At 39.3% G+C, this 20,843-nt stretch overlaps 1 protein-coding gene across 1 annotated transcript in view; it reads right to left on the reverse strand.

The window, feature by feature from the left end:
• Positions 1-9,023: 9,023 nt before the first annotated feature.
• Positions 9,024-20,843, reverse strand: part of LOC131070424 (tRNase Z TRZ3, mitochondrial) — a 49,726-nt gene continuing 37,906 nt past the window's right edge. Inside the window, exon 12 of the mRNA XM_058005937.2 lies at positions 9,024-9,818. Coding sequence (XP_057861920.2) covers positions 9,492-9,818 — 327 coding nt within the window. The 3' untranslated portion in view covers positions 9,024-9,491. The remainder of the gene's footprint in view (positions 9,819-20,843) is intronic.

A 20,843-nucleotide genomic window follows, 5' to 3' on the forward strand; every position in this document is an offset into this window, starting at 1 on the left:
GGGGATGCCTCCTCTCCAACATAATTTTTTAACAATCTCCTCTGAAACAATATTGAGTGCTACCAATATCAATGATAGCATTACAAACTTTACCTTCACATGTGCACCTTGTGTGAAATAAACTCTTCCTCTAAATTGGATATTTTTCCTCATTTATCAAGACTATCATTATGACAATAACTTCTCCTTTTTCGTATATTTAGAATGCTCATATTCAACATCATCATCTACATATGAAACTCATGCATTTCCTTCAAGTCTTCTATTTGTCTTTCCTTGATGTTGTGGACACTCATATGTTCGATCTCCATCCTCTCCAAAATGAAAGTAGGTTGTATGAAAGCCTCTTCCAAGTCCTCATCTAGACCTTCTTCTTCCTCTTTGGTCACCATTATTTTACCTGTGAAGGTTACAAGCATTATCCCATTTCTAGTTATAACTATTGCTAGCTTCCTCATTCTTCCTTTGGTCTTCATTTTTTATTCCATATGATCTTTTGCTAGTCTGTCCATCAATGACCTCTTCCTCTCTTCTTGCTTTCAAATCTTCTATTTATCTTTTCTTCTACCTTTAGGGAAAATTGATAAGCATCCTCAATAGTGGTCATCTTGACTAAACGTATCTCTTCTTGAATACTTGGATTTAACTCATTTATATAATGGGCTACCTTCTCCTTTTTGGCCTCAGAATGGACTATTCTGATCAATACCTTGCAGAATCCTTTTGTGAATTCTTTGAATACTTATCTACCTTCTTCACACCTTGCATCTTCTTCAACTACTCTAACTCATAATCAATAGGCATGAACTATCTCTTCAAAGTTTCCACCATATGATCCCATCTTGTTATCTTTTGTTTTCCTTTTCTATTTATTTCTAGTTGTACTTCCTTTCACCAAATACTAGCATGACATTTTAGTATGGTCTTTGCAAATTTGACCTTCTCAAGATCTTCCACTTCCTCATACTCAAATTATTTCACTTCCTCGTGATCAAAGTATTCTTTTACGCTTTGTGAATAGAAGTAGCATCTTTTATTTTCTATTTGTGTAATCTATAAAACCACATAGTTCATAGCAATGGTTTGTCCCATAAACCACTTGATTTACTATCTTTTTTCTCCATTTGCATAATCTAAAGGGCATGACTTATTGCAAAGGTTTTGTTCAAGAAATAGGGATTTAATATGAAGAAACTTTTGCTCCTACTTCTATATGTCATATGGTTAGACTTATTCATTATCTTACTACTTAAAATCATTGGAAGGGACATTGGATAGATGTTAAAAAGTGTCTTCTTAAATGAAGACTTGTATTTTGAAGCATGTGTATGACCCAACCCAAAGGATTTGAGGTTGTTAGCTTTGGGACCAAGGAGTGTAAGTTGGTAAAATTCTTATATGGACTCAAACAAATTCCTAGGGCATGTTATGCCCATATTGATATTTGCCTTCAACATATGAATTTCCACTTATGTGAATCAAATAAACCCTTTATATTCAAGTTCAAGGTTGTCATATTGTCATTCTATTTTTTTATGTGGACAATCATAATCTTTATATTGTTATCCTTATGAATATGGTTGTAATGAAAGAACTATAGAATGGTTTTGGCATTTCTTTGTCTTCTTCACTATTAGTTGAGTATTGGAGTGGAAAGACATGCGTATAATATATTGGTCATACTAGATTGATTTTAGATCACAAATGTTAAGTTAGATCCTACTTCCAAAGGCAAATTCGAGTTGTCTAAGTATGGTGATGGTGCCTTTGTCAATGGCATTATGTATATGTCCTCAAATTTTCTTCATTGTTCAACACAGCATGCTCCCACTCTTTGTATTGACAATCAAAATGCTCATGTTTATACTAAGAACATGGATGTAAAGTATCAATATTTTCAAATGTTTTGTTCCAAGAAGATTTGGGATCCTCTTTCTTGTCCTATTCATTAAGCCTCTTGATTGGGTAAAATTTAAGAAGTCGCAAAAAAATGATGTTTGTCTAAAGATTCTATCTAATCAAAAGAGAAAAAGTGAGGGATTTATAGGCTATTTCTCCTAAAGGCAACATTTTAGTCCTTTAAAATTTATCCCTATGTAAGAGGCATGCCTAGTCTATTGTTAGAAGTTAATATTAGTAGGCTTTAATTTAATAGTAATTTGTGTGCATTGAGTTAGTTGTGCATTATCAATGTAGTTAACAAAGTAACTTTTGTTGACTTTCATTTTTCTCTATTTATAAAGAAGACAACATACAATCACCTCTTATGTACTTTATGTTATGAAGATTGATAAATTAAAAAAACCATGCACCCTACAATAACATGTCCTTCTCTCAATTGTACCAGTACATTTTTTTTTAGGTTGGGGCACTTGTAATTGGGTAAGAGATAAAAAATTGCATTTTATAAAATGTAACATTTTAAACCAAGATTTTAAATCCCAAGGTGAAGAAGCCAATAAAACAAGCAATAGAAGAATCATTGGAAGTAAAGGGGCATCTAAGAGTAATGTTTTAACAATCCCTTCCCTTGCTAGAGGTGTTTATTGACCTCAAGATTTGGCAATATCCTGCCAACCCCATGACATCTTGTGGTATCAAATAATCAAAGTTTTGATATTTAAATAAGGTGATAGTAATTCTATAATGTCCCCTTCTCACACGTAAGAAATTTCATGACCATTATCTTATTTCTCATATTTTCCCATAAGCTATTTGGTCTCAAAAAAGGGAAAAGCAAATTAAATAATTAAGTTGTCAAAAGTAATAATTCTTATATTTTTTAAATTGACAACTTATTTGAATTATTTAAAATGTGGAAAAGTGACTTTAAGCTATGCAAAAAAGAGACGTTGGGCTCAAGGGAGGAAAAGGTTGTCTTGTTGCACAAACTAAAATGGTTTTAAAATATTAAAGTGAGTATGGAGGCAAGAGGAAAATTAATATTGTATTCACGAGGAAAAGTTATAAAAGGAGTTATAAAGAGAAAATGGTTACTATTTTTCATATCTACTTTTTCTTTAAGAAGATTTGAGAGTTTATATTCCCTCAAGGATGAAAAACCTTTAGAGATACTAATTTTGAAGTTCAAAACCCTTCAAGTTAGAATTGGTGGTTTTATCCTGAAGTCATAGTTGTGCCTATAAGTGAATATTTTCTATATTAGTGATTAAGATGGACGTATTTGATGTATTTTGATGTTTTTGGTTTGCAAAGCTTATTTAATGATGTTTGAGTTTGAGTTTTGAAGTGTTTGAAGGTGTTAGGGTAGTCATACTTCTCCTTAGGCTGGTCGGACTTCTTCCTGGAGGAGGGTCATATTGATGTAAGTAATATTTTCATAGGTAAAGTACCCAAACCTGTTCTCCATTGCCTAATTGCCTAGATTATGAGCCACACCAAATGGACAAGGGTTGAGGGCTATTTATGAGTCGTACACCATGCCTAGGTTGAAACCAAGTGTAAACTAAGGCATGTGAAAATAAGGTCAAAGAGCTTCATTCTGCAAGTTGTTTCTTGTATATAGGGTGCCTTGGTGGGGAAAGCCTTTCCTTAGCTTTGGAAGTTAGGATTTTTGACATTTTGTGCAGTTTATGAAGTTTTTGGAGCATTGTACATGTTTTAGCAAACTTGAGAAAATTTTATTTTATCTCTAAACAATTGGATAATGTTCAATTCTAATGTGCTTGAGTGTGTCTAGTGCCAATTTGGAGTGCTTTTCTAGTTGTGGTTTCAGAAGGGGCATTTTTCTTTCATTATGGGGTGTGGAATCAATAAATAGTGGAGTCTACAATGTGTATTAGAATGTATTAGATCTATTTGAGCAATGTTATTAGCACAACAAAGTAATGCCAGGCCTGCAACCATCTTATTGTATTTTATATTTGAGGTATACTTAAGTTGGACTAATGAAAATTCATGTTGTGGGAATGATATTCTAAGTTCTTTGGGTCATTTCATTTATTTCAAAATGTTATCTTATAAAAATAATAAATGAATTGTTGCAATAATTTCATGTTATTTTTAATGCATTTTATATATACATCTTGTAAACCTACCATTAGAGTCTCATTTGAAATCATTTTCATTTTGTAAGTTGGATAGTTTAATGCCAATAGTTATAGCTTTTTACATTCAAATTGTTTGGCATGAACAAGCTAGCAATATCAACCATTTTGATTTCAATCAAACTTATAAATCCTACCAATGGCTTTGCATTGAATACATGTAGTTCACTGAAGAGGTGTTGATTAGGTTGGCTCTATCACTTGTGTATTCTAATCAATTTGCTACCATTTCATGTGTAATTGCATTTATCTAGATAAGTTGTCTAGTTGGAAACACTGTATTCTCTCACCTTTCCCACTCCAAGATCTAGTTTAGCAAAAAGTGTTGAAGACATTGCATTGCATCTTTGTAATGCAACAACAATGAAAAAGTAGGGTTGGTTGTTACAATATTATCAAAGATGTTGATCTTGTCAGCCTATGATTTTTTGAGCTAATTTTGTTACACAATAGTTGTTATCTCATGCATCCAAGTGACAAAGAAAGATGTACTACCAAAGAGGATGTAGAAAATAAATTCAGTTTCCTTACCCAATTCAACAATCAATTAAAATCTAAGCTTAGAGGGTGACCCAACAATTGTAGTTGACTAGCGGAACAAGGTAGAGAGGCAAAGAGATTGAAATGGGTTGTTAATTTATTCTTAATGTTTAGATTGCAACAGGGTGCCAAAGAAAATTGTAAATGATAGGGACAATTAGCTCCTAAGTTTGTTTTGGCAGGAGTTGTGATTGGCATAGAACATGGTATCAATACTAGTTATCACCCACATACAAATGGGCAAACTAAAATTGTCAATAAGTGGGTGGAACGGTATATAAGAAATTATGTTTCAAGGCTACATAAGACTTGGATAAAATGGCTTCATTTTGGAGAATATTGTTATAAAACATCTTATCATATGTCTATTCAAATATCACTATTTATGTCATTTTATGGATATGAAGCTCTTAGCTTCATTGACCTCTTGTTTTATGACAACAAAGTTTAAAGGGCTAAAGCTTTATTGCAATAGAGTCAAGATGTTTTGATATCACTAAAAGACAACCTCTAGCATGCTCAAAATCCACAAAAGTTGTATGTTGATTAGCATAGACTTGAACACTCATTTTAGGTAAATGATATGATGTATTTAAGGTTGCAAACCTACAAACAGACTACTCTTATAAAAGAGTGGTTTTGAAAAGCGTAAGTCGTGATTCTATGGTCTATTCAGGGTCATATAGACAATTGGAGAAGTGGCTTATGATTTGGAGCTACTAAATGATAGTAAGGTGCGTAATGTATTTCATGTTTCATGCCTCATTAAGGCATTGGATCAACAATGCAATTGCTTCTAGTGAGTTACCTCCCTCGAATGAGAAGGGGAAGCTCATTTTGATTACCAAGGCAATGATTGAATTCAAAGGGCATAAGTTGACAAACAGGAGCATAAAAGCATATCTATTGAAGTGGAGAAATCTTCTAGTTGAGGATGCTACATGAAAAGGGGGCCAAATTCTAGAGCATTCTAATTTGCAATTTCTTGAGGAAACCATTTAGGGATGGTGGACTATAATGTCCCCTTCTCGCATGTAAGTAAATTTATTGTCATTAGTTTATTTATCATAGTTTTTCATAAGCTGATTAACATTGAAAAAGGAAAAAGTAAAATAATTTAAGTTGTCAAATGTAATAATTATTTTTACATGTGTAAATTGACAGTTAAATTTAATTATTTTAAATTTGAAAGAGTGACTATAAGTTAAACAAAACAAACAAAAAAAGAAAAAAAGAAAGAGATGTTAGGCTCAAAGAGAAAGAGATAGTCTTTTTGCATTCATTACAATGATTTTAAAATATTAAAGTGAATTTAGAGAAAAAAAAAAAAAAAATTAATATTTTATTCACCAAATTATCAAAGGAGTTGTGAAGTAACTGCTTTTGCTTTGAAAAGGTTTGAAGAGTATTATTTCTTGAGTACAAAAACTCTATAGAGATACCAGTTTGGGAGATAAAAATCTCCTAGATGAAATTAAGTCACAACTATGTCTGTAAGTGAAGATTTTGTATACTAATGTTTAAGATGGACGAATTTGATGTATTTTGATGAGTTTGGTTTGCAATTTTTATTTGAAGTGTTTAGAGGTGCTAGTCTGATCATACTTTCCTTAGTTTGCTCGTACTTCTTCTTGGAGGAGAGCCATTCTACTGCAAGTAATCTTTGTTCATAGTAAAGTACTCAAACTCGTTCTCTATTTGCCTAATCACCCATATTGCAGCCCATACCAAATGGACAAGAGTTGAGGGTTGTTTATTGGCCGTACATCATGCCTGGGTCATACCAAGTGTAGACTGGGGCATGTGAAAAAAGGTTCAAAGAGCTCCATTCTAGGAGTTGTTTCCTATATGAAAGGTGACACCTTGGTGGGTAAGCCTTGTCTTGGACGCGTCTATTCTGGGTCCAAAATGATAGTACGGATTGACTAACACGCGTGTTAGTCGCGCATTTTACACTGTCGATTTTGCAATTAACGATTGTGATTGACTAACTTGTCACTAACACGTTGTACGGAAGGTCCGTTTTGGAGCCAGAATAGACACAGCCCCTTGTCTTAGCCTTGGAAGTTGGGGTTTCTGACATTTTGTGTGGTTTATAAAGTATTTGGCATGTTGTACATTGTTTTCAATTTATAGCAGACGTACAAATCTAACTTTTGCTCTTAACAATCGGATAATGTTAAGTTCCAATATGCTTGAGTGTGTTTAGAGGCAATTTGGAGTGCTTTCTCAATTGTTTCAATCAGGAGTATGTTTCTATCATTTTGGCATGTGAAATTACCAAAGGAAGGAGTCTACAATGTGTTATCAAAATGTATCAGAACCATCTGAGCAATGTTATCAAAAAAGAGTGATGTCACCTCTAAAATCAGCTTCTTTCATCATCTATTTGAGGTACACTCAATTGGGTTAATAATTTAATATTTTAGGAATGATAATCTAAGTTCTTAGGGACATTTGATGCATTTGCAGCAATGTTATAAGTCTGACAAAACAACAAATTAATTGTTGCAATAGTTTCATGCTATTCTGTAATGTATTCTATATATATCTTTTAAACCCCAGTTAGTAGTACCATTGAAATCTTTCGTTTGAATGCATTTTTATTTTGTAAGTTTGATGGCTTACCATCAACAATTAATATCATTTTACATTCAACTCCTTTGGCATGAACAAGCCGGCATTATCAACCATCTTGATTTGAGTCATGGTTAAGTGCATTACATACACGCAGTCCAATGAAGAGGTGTTGATAGGTTGACTTTGCTGCCTAATCTGTTGAAAAGATGATTAGGATGGCTCTACCACCTACATATTATGGTTAAATTGTCATCATTTCATATGTAACTATATTTATCTAGATTAAGCAATGTTTGAAGGCACCATATGCTTTCACCGTGCCCACTCTTGGATCTAGGTGATCAAAAAGTGTTGAAAACATTGTATTGCATCTTTATATTGCGAAACAAATGTTAGTTTTTACAAAGAGGGAAGCTTTAATTGATTGAGAAGTTGTAGGAAAGATTTTTAGCCAAGCTCCCAAATCCCAAGGTGGGGAGGCCACTAAAATAAGTGATAGAAGGATCATTGAAAGTAAAGGGGCATCAACAAGTAATGTTTCAATCAGCCCTACCCTTGCTAGAGATGTTTACTACCCTCAAGAATTGGTCATGTGGCATGTCAATCACATGCCATCCTATAGCAATCCAATAAGCAAAGTTTCAGCATTTAAATCTGGCACCAATAATTTTGAGAGGGAAGCTTTGGTCATGTCTGATTTTTTCCCCCATTCTCGAGGTCTTCCACGGGGATCTCCCATGCCTTTCCGTCTTAAGGGTTTGATGTCAAGTGTTTAAGGATGATTTCAAAGAGAGAGACCGGATAAGAAGGAAATCAGATCAAGGGAACCTCCAAAAGATGCGGCTGATGAATGTCAATGTACTTTAGAATTGAGTGGATCGAAGCCTCCTATCAAGGATCTTGTCTCGACTTATTGACTCTCTCAATGGTTTTTTGCTATCATTTGAGTGTCTTTTGTTGTTTGTGAGGATGAACTAATTTGTTAGTCCTTATGTGTAGTTCTATTATTCAACTGGTTTCTTTGTTTTATCTATGGTATTATGTTCATAAGGGTTGGGGCCCTTTCAAACTCCCTCCTTTATCAATAAATTTAAAAAAATATATATATATATTTGAAAATATTGAAATAAATATCAATGAAGGAAAATATTAAATCATATTGATATTTGATAATCGTCATCATATAAAAAAGATTAGAAGTGTTATTATTTTAAATTATGTTCATGGGTCCTTAAAAATGAAATGCATTTCCAATTAATTGATGAAACTTCAATGCATGAACATGTCTTGAGCCTGAATCCTGCAGAAAAACTTGAACTATTTTATTCAAAAAAAAAAACAATTACAAGTCTTACTGTATTTCTTTTGTTCTTTTAGCTTTTGTCAACCCCGTATCAGAAGTTTAGGATGTTCAACAATTTTTGAAGGATACTTCTAGGAGATGTGCAAAGGCACAAGAAGCTACATCTGAATTCCCCTAATGTCTGGATACATCCTCATATGGGTTTCTAAGATTGAAACATTTCAAATATGGGAAAAAAGTGTCGAGGGTCAGGGTATGAATCTCCTGGGAAATTTGAAACTCGTTTGATTTGAGGACTTGGAAAAACTACACGACATGGAAAATTCGATAAAATCTGTACAAGCAATTATTGCAGCTCTGCCTTCCTATTATTAATATTAAATAGCATGAGCTGTCATTTTCTCCATCATCTGTACCTAAAGTTGTACGTTACTTGAATAAAGGACTAAGAAGCTTTACATGGTTACTCATACCTTGAACACACTTGGTGTTCCTCCTAGCTAGCTATTGCATTCAACATAATTAACATAAGATTGTTCAAAAATATCAAACATCACCTGTTAAGGATTCGGAACCATCAAATAATTGCTGTGACATTTTTCAGTGACCAGCTAGAGCTCAAAACAAGGACCTCCCATGTACTTGGGGGAGTGCTCTACCACTGAACTACCAGCCGATCGTGGCTGCCTACTTTTTGTCTCTGTGTGATTTTCTTTCTTCCAACACCACCCTTCAAGCCACGCTTTGGTGGTTTGGGGCTCCTCTTTGTGGTTCTGATACCATGTTATTTTACATGGACCAGCTACGACTCAAACATAAAACCTCCCATACATTATACGGTGCTCTAACCCCAACCGGCCTTATGGTTACCTGTTTCTTTTCAAGAAGAAAGTGGTTTGCTTTTTTCGAACAGGCAACTCTCCACTGCACAGCACAGCTGATTGGTACAACAATAAATAAACGATAAAAAGGAGCAACAAATACATTTAGAATAATAGTTCTTATAATGTAATAGCTGTATTCTCAGTCATGTTATCGATCTCAGATGATTCTTCAGCCATCATCTCATTTTTGAAGAGAAGTTTCAAAAAAGAATTAATTTTTGGTACAAATGGCAAGTCTGCCAAGTTCACAGTCATCAAGTCAAAAGCAATGCATGTCCTGTCAGTATAGCTTTCATCAAAAACGGGGATTTTGGGGTAACGCTGGCTAAAGTGCGTCAAAATGATTCTGTATGCTTCAGCAGAGGCTCCCACCTCAATTGCTTCCTTGGTCAAACTATGATTCTTTGAAATTGCTTCTTCAGGCATGCTATCATCAAAAGTGGCCTGCATTCATTGAGCACAATACTTGCAATAATCAAATAACTGTCCAGTCGGAACCATCATACATAAAAAAAAAAAAGAAAAATTCTTCAAGATCATGTGTCATGAAATTTACAATGGAAATGATATCATTTTTAGTTTCAAAAAAAATTTCTTTGCATGAACGTGGAGGCATACATGGAACTACTAGACCCTCTAACAATGGAGAAGCTACATTTATATTGACTGTTGCATATATCAGGCATGTAAGGGGGCAACAAAAAGACAACCCAAAATGGTGCAGGGTCACAAGTGTACTAATAGTGAGAAGATACTAATGATTATTAAGAATGAAGTTGAAGAAGAGAGAGAAGTAGCTACAAAAAAAACAAATGCAAAACATGCATTGAATGGAAATCCATAAACACTCAAAATAATTGGTTATATCAAAAAGCAAAAGGTGACAATGTTGGTTGATATAGGTAGTACACAACTTTAATGTTTTGTATGTCCAATCTCTAATTTTCAAGTCATGATAGCTGATAGAAAGCAACTCTCTTGTGGTGGAAAATTTCATCAAATAAAACTCTCAATTGGAAATTATAAAGTAGATTCAAAAACATTTGTTATCCAGATTGAGAGAGCCGACGTAATGCAATGGCTTAAGCAATCAAGAACAATGTCTTTTAATTTTCAAGACTTATCCATAAGTTTTAATACACATGGGCAAAAATACAAACTTACTGGGATACAATCACCACCAAATCAAAGAGCTCCCATAGAATGGAGAAATTACTAAAGGTTCTTAAATGAAAAGGGGCACATATACATTTTGTAAAAGAACGAGTACATGTTGTAGAAGCACAAGATTTGAAAACTTGAGATTGATTAAAGATTCAAGAGATCATTCAACACCACCAACAAACAATTCAAGAAACCAATGGTCTTACCCCATCCAGAGACCATGATTGTGCCATTGAATTAATACCAAGAAGCAATTCCTAACAGAAGTGCATATGTATCCCCAATGATTATGCCTAACAAAAAGAATGAACCACAGAGAATGTGCCCACATTACAAGGAGCTCAACAAGATCAATTGTAATAAGTTTTGTATTCCTAATATTGATTAATAGGTAGACGAATCAATAATGTAGTTTTTTTACTAAGTTAGATTTACATTAAGATTATCATCAAATTCAACTAAAGGAAGACGATATAAATAAAATTGCATTATGTAATGTCCTGAACTGAAATTTTTCAAATATTTCACTTTCACAATGAACAAGCATAAAACCTTAACAATTTTTGATCACCAGATCCTGATGTGAGCAAGGTGTCAGCATATGTAAAAGGAATAGAATGATGTTATATTATAATTGCTTGTCGAGTGGCAAGCACATAACTCAATATTGCAAACCCTTACAAAATTTGGAAATAAAGATATAATAAGCCTTCTAGATGAATTACAAACTGATACTCAAAAATGATCGAACTAGTTCTGCCAAAGGCCTTCCAAAACGGTTACAAATTCTAATCAAACGAAGAACCACATAAATTTACATCAGAATATTGGAAATGAGATTAATTCACTAATGTCATGGCAACATAGTAATCCAAACTTACAATCAAAATAAACAATTAAAATTAAGTCTTTTAGGCTATGAAATGCATAGAGAATTACAAAGTAAACACCACAAGAATATTATGCAATAAGCTGAAATACTTTCAAATACTGATTACTACTGTAGAAATCATTTAGAAATTGTATACTAACTAATAGAAATTAAATGTCAACATCTAATATCAATTTCCAAGATAATGAATGAGTCGCATACCCATATTACAGGTGGTTAGAAACAATATACAAAAGCAAATGATTTCCTCTAAAACTCTAAACAACAAACACAAACTTGAATATTTCCATACAAACATGGTACGGCTGGAATGAAATACTATGCCTTAAGAATGCTGTGATTTCCATTCGAAAGGGTATGGCAGCCAAACTAATATTAATCGTTCCCTTTGAAGAGTTTGGCACATGATAGAAAAGTACGACAGATTAATAGGAGGTTTTCCTATATGGAATGGCTCCTAGAATTGGAGCCATAAGAAATAAGCGAAAACTAAACATGGTACAGCTTGCCTTGGCATCTACCTTCAAACCAATGTTTTATTAAAATGTACAGCAATCTTGGAAAATAAAGGCTGCAATCAAAAAATTTAGATCATACAACCAGCACTAATCAAATAATCACTATAATATTAAGATTATTAAAGTCGTTTTCATAGATACAAGTAAAAAAAATATGAGGTAGATACAACTCAAAATAATATGACGTAGAGCTAAACCAGTTATATATAATGATTGAAATTGAACACAACACCTTCAAACTCAAAAGGAATATGCAAACACCTGTTGATGTATGTGGTTAGTAGTGGGAGATATCCCAAAGCTATTAATACACTATATTTTATATTTGCTAGGTGGGCCGACATAGATAATATAATTATATTATAATTATTGTGATAATACAATTATTGATAATATAATGATATATTGATATTATATTAATATAATTTGCGGGGCCATCTTGGAAGAGTGGCATCCCTTGATGAAAGGGCACCTCTCGAATATATAATGAGATGTGCAATCTCATTCATGAAGTGAACAACGAACATACAATCCAAGTGCAAATATCAATATCATTAGGCAGATCACATATGAAAGTGCTCGGGGGAGACAATCATGTATTGTCTATGGTTGGGAGGTTAACAATGATTTGAGTCATTGCCCATGGTTAAACGAGCACCCAATTAACATGTCTGATTGCTTACATCTCTGATCATTGAAATTCAACATGGTATCAAAGCCAAGTTCCAAAATTTGATCAGATTTGTAAGTTTCCTTCATAGTAACGGCAGAAAGAAAACAAAACAGAAGCCTTGGGAGTGCAGGGTTTATGGGAGCTATTATCTCCTCTTGATAGGCGTGTATCCGTCGAAACCCCGATCGGAAGAAAACTCGCAATAGATGCGAGCATCATGGATGGGCGAAGTGTCCAAAGGCACACTGGAGAACGAAAACGCTCAGAAATCTTGACCATGCCTGGAGGAAACACCACATGGCCAAGCAACCCAGTATCGTAGAAGAATAACCCGATATCAGACAAAGTTAATGATCTTGTTGGAGACGTTTGTAAGTTTCATTATCAGTATGGATATAGGTTGTTGGTGGCATTATTGTACACGGGAATAACATTAGTTAATTATGTGTAATTGTTTTGGTTAGTTGGCAACCGAGGGGTGGAAGTTGCGGTGCGATGGTTGGCGCTCGCACCCCCTCGATACCCTTTTATACTTCGGAATGTAACTTGTAAAATACACTTATTATGAATAGAACATCTGATATACTTTGTCTGATATTTACGACATTATTCTGCATTATGTTCTTTATGCCTTAAGTTATTCACCCTAGAGGGCAAACATTTGGCGCCATTGCCTAGACGTACTCGGGAACGGAAGACACGGATGGCACACAGACACAATGGGCCTACCCGTTGGTGAAATAAACCCAGAGGCCGACGACACGCGAATAGAACTATACACAGGAGAAGACACGGCAACGCGAGAATTTTCGATTTTGCTCCAGGTAGATATTCAGACCTACGTCCGACGAGAGGCAGCAGAGGCAGAAATCCCACCAAGTGTCGTGTGGACAGCGCTGGAGGTGAGCCCGGCAGTAAACCGGTTGATGAACCACCTCCCCCGGTTGCTTGCACAGGCATTGCTGGCACAACAGGCCCGCCTGGAGGAGATTGCCCAGGAAGAGCGACGACAACAAATCCTGCAACACTACGAAGAGAACAGCCGACGGGAAACAGAACGAGATGGCGCCAGGCCAGGAGGGAATTGAACCTTTAACTTCTTATTTTCAAATAGAAGTGTCATTGACACAGTTGTATTTGAGCAGATGAATTAATAAAAGACATATTTTGATTTATGAATTGTGAGTTATGGGAATGTGCGACAATTAATGCCAAACCTACTGAATAAAGATAGGAATAAAAAACCAGAAACGAACGAGTGGGAGGCCGCGCAGAGGGCCTTGATTCTGGAGCAGCAAGTAGAACGTAGACGGAGGCTGAGGCAACTTGCCGAAGGACGACCTGCCGAAGGGGGGCCCGAGGGGAACCAAGGAAGTGTCATGGAGGGTGCAGAGGCCGACAGAAATTTTTACGCATCGCCAGATCATCGTAGGACGCGGAGCCACGAAGAATTTCTAGAAGAAACAAGGTTACGGCGAAATCTAGTCAAGGAGACTCAGGATCAGTTTAGAAATTTATCCCTTACGCCACGGAGTGAAGATCACCAACGGGAAGCAGGAGTGGGCGCGTGTGAGAGCGAAGGGGAGGGCAACAGTATGGGTGTAGGTGCCACACACGACAGGCAAAACACCGTACCTCCAGTCGTCCATGCAGGACACACCACCAACGCCACAGGAGGAAGCAACGCAGGGCCACAGACACAGACACAACTACCCCCAGGAAGACGACCAAGGATGGCGAGTAAACAAAAATTGCCAAAGTTCACAAGGGACGGCAAGGAAGACCCCTTACGGCACTGCCGTACATGTGAAAACATTTGGTCTGCCAACGGAGTGACAGACCAGAATGACTAGGTACAGCAGTTCCCAGCCACATTACGTGGAGTTGCCATCGATTGGTACTCTGATGTAGATAAGCAAAAAGTGGCCACGTGGGCCAACCTACGAATGGAATTCACGGAGGAGTTTCGGGTGCTCCGTGATGACAACGAAATTGTAATAGAGATATACAGTACCAAACAAGGTACCAAGGAGACAGTACGGGCATACAGTAGGAGATTGAAGGAATTGTTGGGTAAAATGGAAAGCCAACCGGCTGAGGGCTTGAAAAAACGATGGTTTGTGGAAGGATTGAAATCCTCCCTACGGAAAAAAATGAAGATTGTACCTCCGACGTCATATGACGACACCTAAAACAGGGCGATGGATCTAGAAAGCGAATACAAAACATCAAGGAAGAAGAAAAGTAATAAATATTCATCTGACGATGATGAAGATTCTGACGGGAAGAGCAGTAGCGGTGGCGAATCGAGTAAAAAGGTACACGCGCTCCAAAAGGACATGGAACGAATGCTGAAAGAATTCAAAGCCATGAAAGGGAGTACAAGTAAGACAGAAGAAAATGAAGTGTGGTGTACCGACTGTAGGAGTGACGGGCACACCAAGGGGTCCTATCCCAAGAAGGCTTTCTGTGACATTTGCCAGATTGCAGGACATTTCACAAAGGAATGTCCCTACAATATGAAAACCAGGAACCAACAAGTTCTCTTCACGCAAGAGCAGCCCGCCGCTAGAACGTCGCAAACCGCCAACAATAATGCATCATCTGGCGGATATCGGAACAACCGGCGAGGGGGGAGGACCAATAATAATAATAGGAGCCAAATCCAATATGATGCAAAGGGACGGCCAATGATCCAGTGCCGAGCCTGCAATCGATGGGGCCACTTTGCTAGAGAATGCACCTTAGAAGAAACTCCACAAAAGTTATGCAAATGGTGTGGGCCTGGAGACCACAATGATGGAACGTGCCCAAAGTCTGGAGTAAACCTGCTCAACATCGACAGGACAGAGGAACGGGTATTGGCAATCACGCGGTCGCAGGCAAAGAAGGCCACATATCCGAACCCTCGCACGGAGAAGCAACGGGTGCTGGAGGCCAAGGTGGAAGTGGCGAAGGAAATGTTGGCACAAAGGAGCACCCAGGAAGCAGTAAGTACCTCCCGATCTGAGGCAGAGGAGAATATCCTGAAGCAAATGCTGCAGATTGAAGTGCCGGTGAAAATGAAGGACCTCCTAGAAACGATGCCGCAATTACGTACGGCACTTCTACGTACCGTCCAAGTAACCCCGCACAGTCAGGCAACCCGGAATACGGATGGTATCGACAGAATACCTACAGACCCATTGGTTCTGACACTATACAGTGGCTGACACCCAGCGGTGGTAGAAATGGGAATACTGGGAACCATTCTGACTGACACTATCGTCGACGGCGGGTCTGGGGTGAATGTGCTTCCAAAGCCGAAGGAAACCTGGAAGCAGCTTGGCAAACCAACACTATGGCTGTCAACCTTTAACTTACTGGGAGCGGATCAACATGGTATCAAACCCCTTGGAACGCTCATGGCGCAACAAGTGACCATCGGGACACAACCATTTGTCCTCGACTTCGTGGTGATTCCGCTAGCCAAGAAAGGATACAACGCCATTCTGGGCAGAGGGTGGTTGGTGGTAGCCAGAGTGAATCACAACTGGAAGCGAAACACGTTGTCAATGGAAAAAGCCGGGAGAAAATTTATTATCGACCTAAAGACGCAACTTGTGAGTGAAGAACTCACGTCAAAGTCGGAATCAAACGGCGAAGGCGGAGTTGACGGAGGAAAGTATGGAAGGGAATCGAACGAGGAAGGCGTTCTCGGAATCCAAGGATGTTCTGAGGACGAGACCGATTCCCTTAATGGGTTTTTCCACTAGCAAATGGAGGACTACGAGTTGCTATATGGGTGTAACATGTTGCAGGTAGACGAGGATCGGGACGAGAACGAATTTCCGCCGGCGTACGGGGAATACACCGAAGGGGATGCCCCAATCAACGAAGTACCAGCACACAGGTTTGACATGACAAAACCAATCCGGTACGAAGAATCCGTAAAACCTACAAACCTCGGCATGGAAGCAGAGCCAAGAAACATCCTGGTTGGCGACGATTGGAACCCAGTCCTGAAAGCCGCTGTGTTTAAAATATTCATGGAATACAAGGATGTATTCGCTTGGACGTATAAGGACCTCAAAGGGGTGCCGCCAGAATTGTGCGTACACAAAATTTCACTCATACCTGGGGCCGTACTTGTGCGGAAGAGGCCATACAGAATGAATAAAAACTATGCGGCAAGAGTGAATGATGAAATTGAGCGTATGCTCAAAGCCGGGATTATTTTTAAAGTGCAGACCAGCGAGTGGATATCGCCTATAGTGATATCCCTTAAAAAGGAGGCAAACCAGATACGAATCTGCGTGGATTTCAGATGCCTTAACGCGGTCACCATAAAAGACCCGTTTCCAATACCATTTACGGATAGCATCTTGGAGGAAGTGGCCAGTCATGAAATTTATTCATTCATGGATGGATTTTCTGGGTATAACCAGATATCCATCGCCGACGAAGACAAATTAAAAACTACCTTCATAGTGGAGGATGGCGTGTACGCGTATAATCGAATGTCGTTCGGATTATGCAACGCACCAACGACCTTTCAACGGATAATCCTTCACATATTTGAAAAGATGTCAGTAGGGAACTTCAGGGAGTTCTTGGACGACTAGTCCATCTACAGCAACCAAGATACACATTTGGCCGCACTTGGCGAATGCATGGAGAGATGCAGGCGAGCTCGCCTAGCACTCAACCCCAAAAAATGCAGATTCATGGTGCCTCAAGGGAAGTTGTTAGGACACATAGTGTGTAAGGATGGACTCAAGATTGACCCAGACAAGATTCGGGTGATAGTAGAAATGGAGGCACCCACAGATGTCACGGGAGTCAAATCCTTCCTAGGACACATAGGGTATTACAGGCAATTTATCAAAAAATTTGCTCGAGTATCCTGCCCTTTGGACAAGCTGACAAGGAAAGGTGAACGGTATATATGGGGGACGGCTCAGGAGGAGGCCTTCCAAGAACTAAAGTCACAGTTGGTGGGTGCACCAATCCTAACATATCCTGACTGGGACAAAGAGTTCCACGTACACGTTGACGCATCCAACTTTGCCATAGGGGCCACACTGGCGCAGGTTGGCGACCACGGGCTAGATCACCCGGTCTACTTTGCAAGCAGACTCCTGTCGAAGGCAGAGAAAAATTATAGCACCACAGAAAGGGAAGCCCTCGGGATGGTGTACTCCATCCAGAAATTTCGACATTACTTGCTCACCACCCCGTTCACATTTTATGTGGACCACCAAGCTTTAATGTATCTGGTAAACAAGCCAATTATCCAAGGACGAATCAGCCGATGGCTGCTATTGCTGCAGGAATTTACATTCAACATTATAGTAAGACCTGGGAAGAGCCACGTGATAGCCAACCAACTGTCGAGAATTCAATCAGGAGAACCAGCCGAAGGAGTGAACGAAGATTTTCCAGACGCTCACTTATTTCGCATCGCAGTTCTCCCCGCTTGGTACGCAAGCGTGGGGGAATATTTGTCGACATCACAGTTCCCGAGGGAGATGCCACCAGGAGAAAGAAGGAAACTGGTATTGAGGAGCAGGACATTCCAACTCATTAATGGCCTATTGTATAAAATGGGGCCCGATCAAATCCTACGGCGATGCGTCCTAGACGAGGAAATTCCGAGCGTCATGAAAGAAGCACATGAAGGGCCCGCAGGTGGACACATGGGGCCCGACACCACGGCGAGGAAAGTTCTGTTGGCAGGACTGTGGTGGCCGACACTACATAATGACGCCAGGGAGTGGGTAACAAGCTGTGATACATGCCAACGGGCCGAACGGCCATTAAAAAGGGATTTTATGCCCCTCAACCCATCGAATGCCCAGGAACTGTTTGAGAGATGGGGATTGGATTTCGTCGAACCATTAAAACCAAGTAGAGCTCGACGATGCAGATACATTGTAGTGGCAACAGAATACTTGACCAAGTGGGTAGAGGCACAGGCCTTACCCGACAATTCGGCGGTCAATATAGCAAAATTCATGTATGAACACATCATTACGCAGTATGGGATTCCAATCCAACTGACGAGTGACAGAGGCGGCCATTTTGTAAATCACATAATCCAATTGCTGACAACGGAGTTTAAAATCTTCCACTCCTTATCAAGCCCCTACTATCCACGAGCGAACGAGCAAGCCGAGGCAACCAATAAAATAATAATGTCGGTGATATATAAGTCTTGCGGAGTGGAGAAGGATGACTGGGAGGAACGCCTACCGTCAGTACTCTAGGCATACCGAACAACTTACAAGGTAACTACTGGATAGACTCCCTTCCAGCTAATGTATGGACAAGAAGCCGTGGTGCCAGTTGAATTCATGGTGCCGAGTCTACGGATTGCCATCGATAATCGACTTGGCGACATGGAAAGCCTGAGGGAGAGACTGTACGCTTTGAACAAATTGGACGAACGAAGGATGATGGCTCAGTGGGCGACAAAGACAGCCCAGCAAAGACGGAAGGTGTGGCACGACAAGCATCTCCGGCGAATGAAGTTTACTCCCGGACAGCTGGTTTTGAAATTCAACGAGAAGAACGAAATTAAACCAGGGAAATTCAAAGTCCGATGGTTAGGGCCCTTCCGGATACGCGAGGTCAATACGAACAGGGCGATTAAGTTGTGGACGCTGGACGGGAAGGAGATACCAGACACAGTCAACGGGTCGAAATTAAAGGTCTATCACGAACAGAGGGAACCAGGACCCTCCAGTCAGTTAGTCCGCTAAAAATTGGAAAATATAAAAAAAAAAAATTTAAAAAAAAAAATAATAATATAAATAAATAAAAAATAAAAAAAATAAAAAATAAAAATTAAAAATTAAAAAAAAAATTAAAAAAAAAAAGAAAAAAAAATAAAGTGGCCACCGTACGGTGGGACCACCGAAGGTGGCATCACCGTGCGGTGGAACCACCGACGGTGGGGCCACCGGCGGTGGAAGCCACTGAAGGTGGTCACCGCAAGCAGCCTGCGCAAGATTAAAACACCGCCAGCGAACAATAAAACACCCCCGCGCAACAAGGAAGAAGCCGCACAGCGCCCCACGCCCGCACTCACGTAACACTAAAACGCACACGCCGCACAGCGCAACCACCATGCGATGCGAGGGAAGAGGAAGACGCCGCACAAGCCCAACCACCACGCAACACGCACAGCAAGGGATAAAAAAAAACACGCCGCATAGCAAGGTTTACGCACGCCGCACAGCAAGGTTTACGCACGCCGCACAGCAAGGCAAGAGAAATCGTACCAGCACATAAGGACACCACGCAGGCCGCGCGCAGGGGAGAAAAAGAATAAGCAGCCAGCACAGCGGCAGCCACACACAAAAAGAGGGTTGTTACGAAGGTGTACGATTTTTATTTTAACAGGCAATCAGTTATACAGAGATTGATGGATTCAGCAGGGAAAAGAAGTTGGAAGAAACAACTACACGCTTCTTCCAGTAGCGGCCAGAGGGATAGGGATAGCAATATCAGGATTTTAGCGTTAGGAGTATGTGTTGCAGCCGGCACCATGGATGCCAGCACCCGACAAAAGCAAAAACAGAAGGCACCACAGGCTGCCATAAGTGTGAAAAACACAGTGACACCACAGAATATTACTTTTGAAGGCTTGAATGGATCGGAATGCCGGAAATGGTGGCAGGACACCCCCGACAATGACCTGGTAAAGCAAAACCTCCGTAAGGCACAAGTAGAGTGGGCTATTCGGATGCCCGTGTTCCCTATCCGGGAGTACAAGGGTGCCCTACGCTTCATGGTGGACACCATCGACAAGCATACATGCACCAGCACGTTTGAATACCTCCGGAGGGATGTTACTATATCCTTCAAAGCAGGGGATTTCACGAGGGTATTCGGCATTCCGGGCAGCCAGGGCAAGAAAATAGACTTGAAGGCCAAAAAGATGAGATGGGAGGAGAAGGAGCGGTGGATTAAATTAGTCTCCCGGAACTTGACGACAGCAGAGTTGGACAGCGTGGCTAGGGCCACAAAGGGTCGCGGAATCCATAAGACTTTTGTTGCGGAGGGCCACTGGAGATGCATTATGGATGTCATCAAGAGCAGATTGACAGGGTCGGGTAAGGCGTCGGACATTGCCCTCCCTCAGATTATGTTGATGAACGGCCTGATGAATGGCATCGTGTATGATTGGGCCACATTACTCGCAGAGCATATGTATGAGTTTTTGACGCTCCAACATC

The sequence above is a fragment of the Cryptomeria japonica genome, chromosome 3 (assembly GCF_030272615.1).
Source record: "Cryptomeria japonica chromosome 3, Sugi_1.0, whole genome shotgun sequence".
In the NCBI taxonomy this organism is placed as follows: Eukaryota; Viridiplantae; Streptophyta; class Pinopsida; order Cupressales; family Cupressaceae; genus Cryptomeria; species Cryptomeria japonica.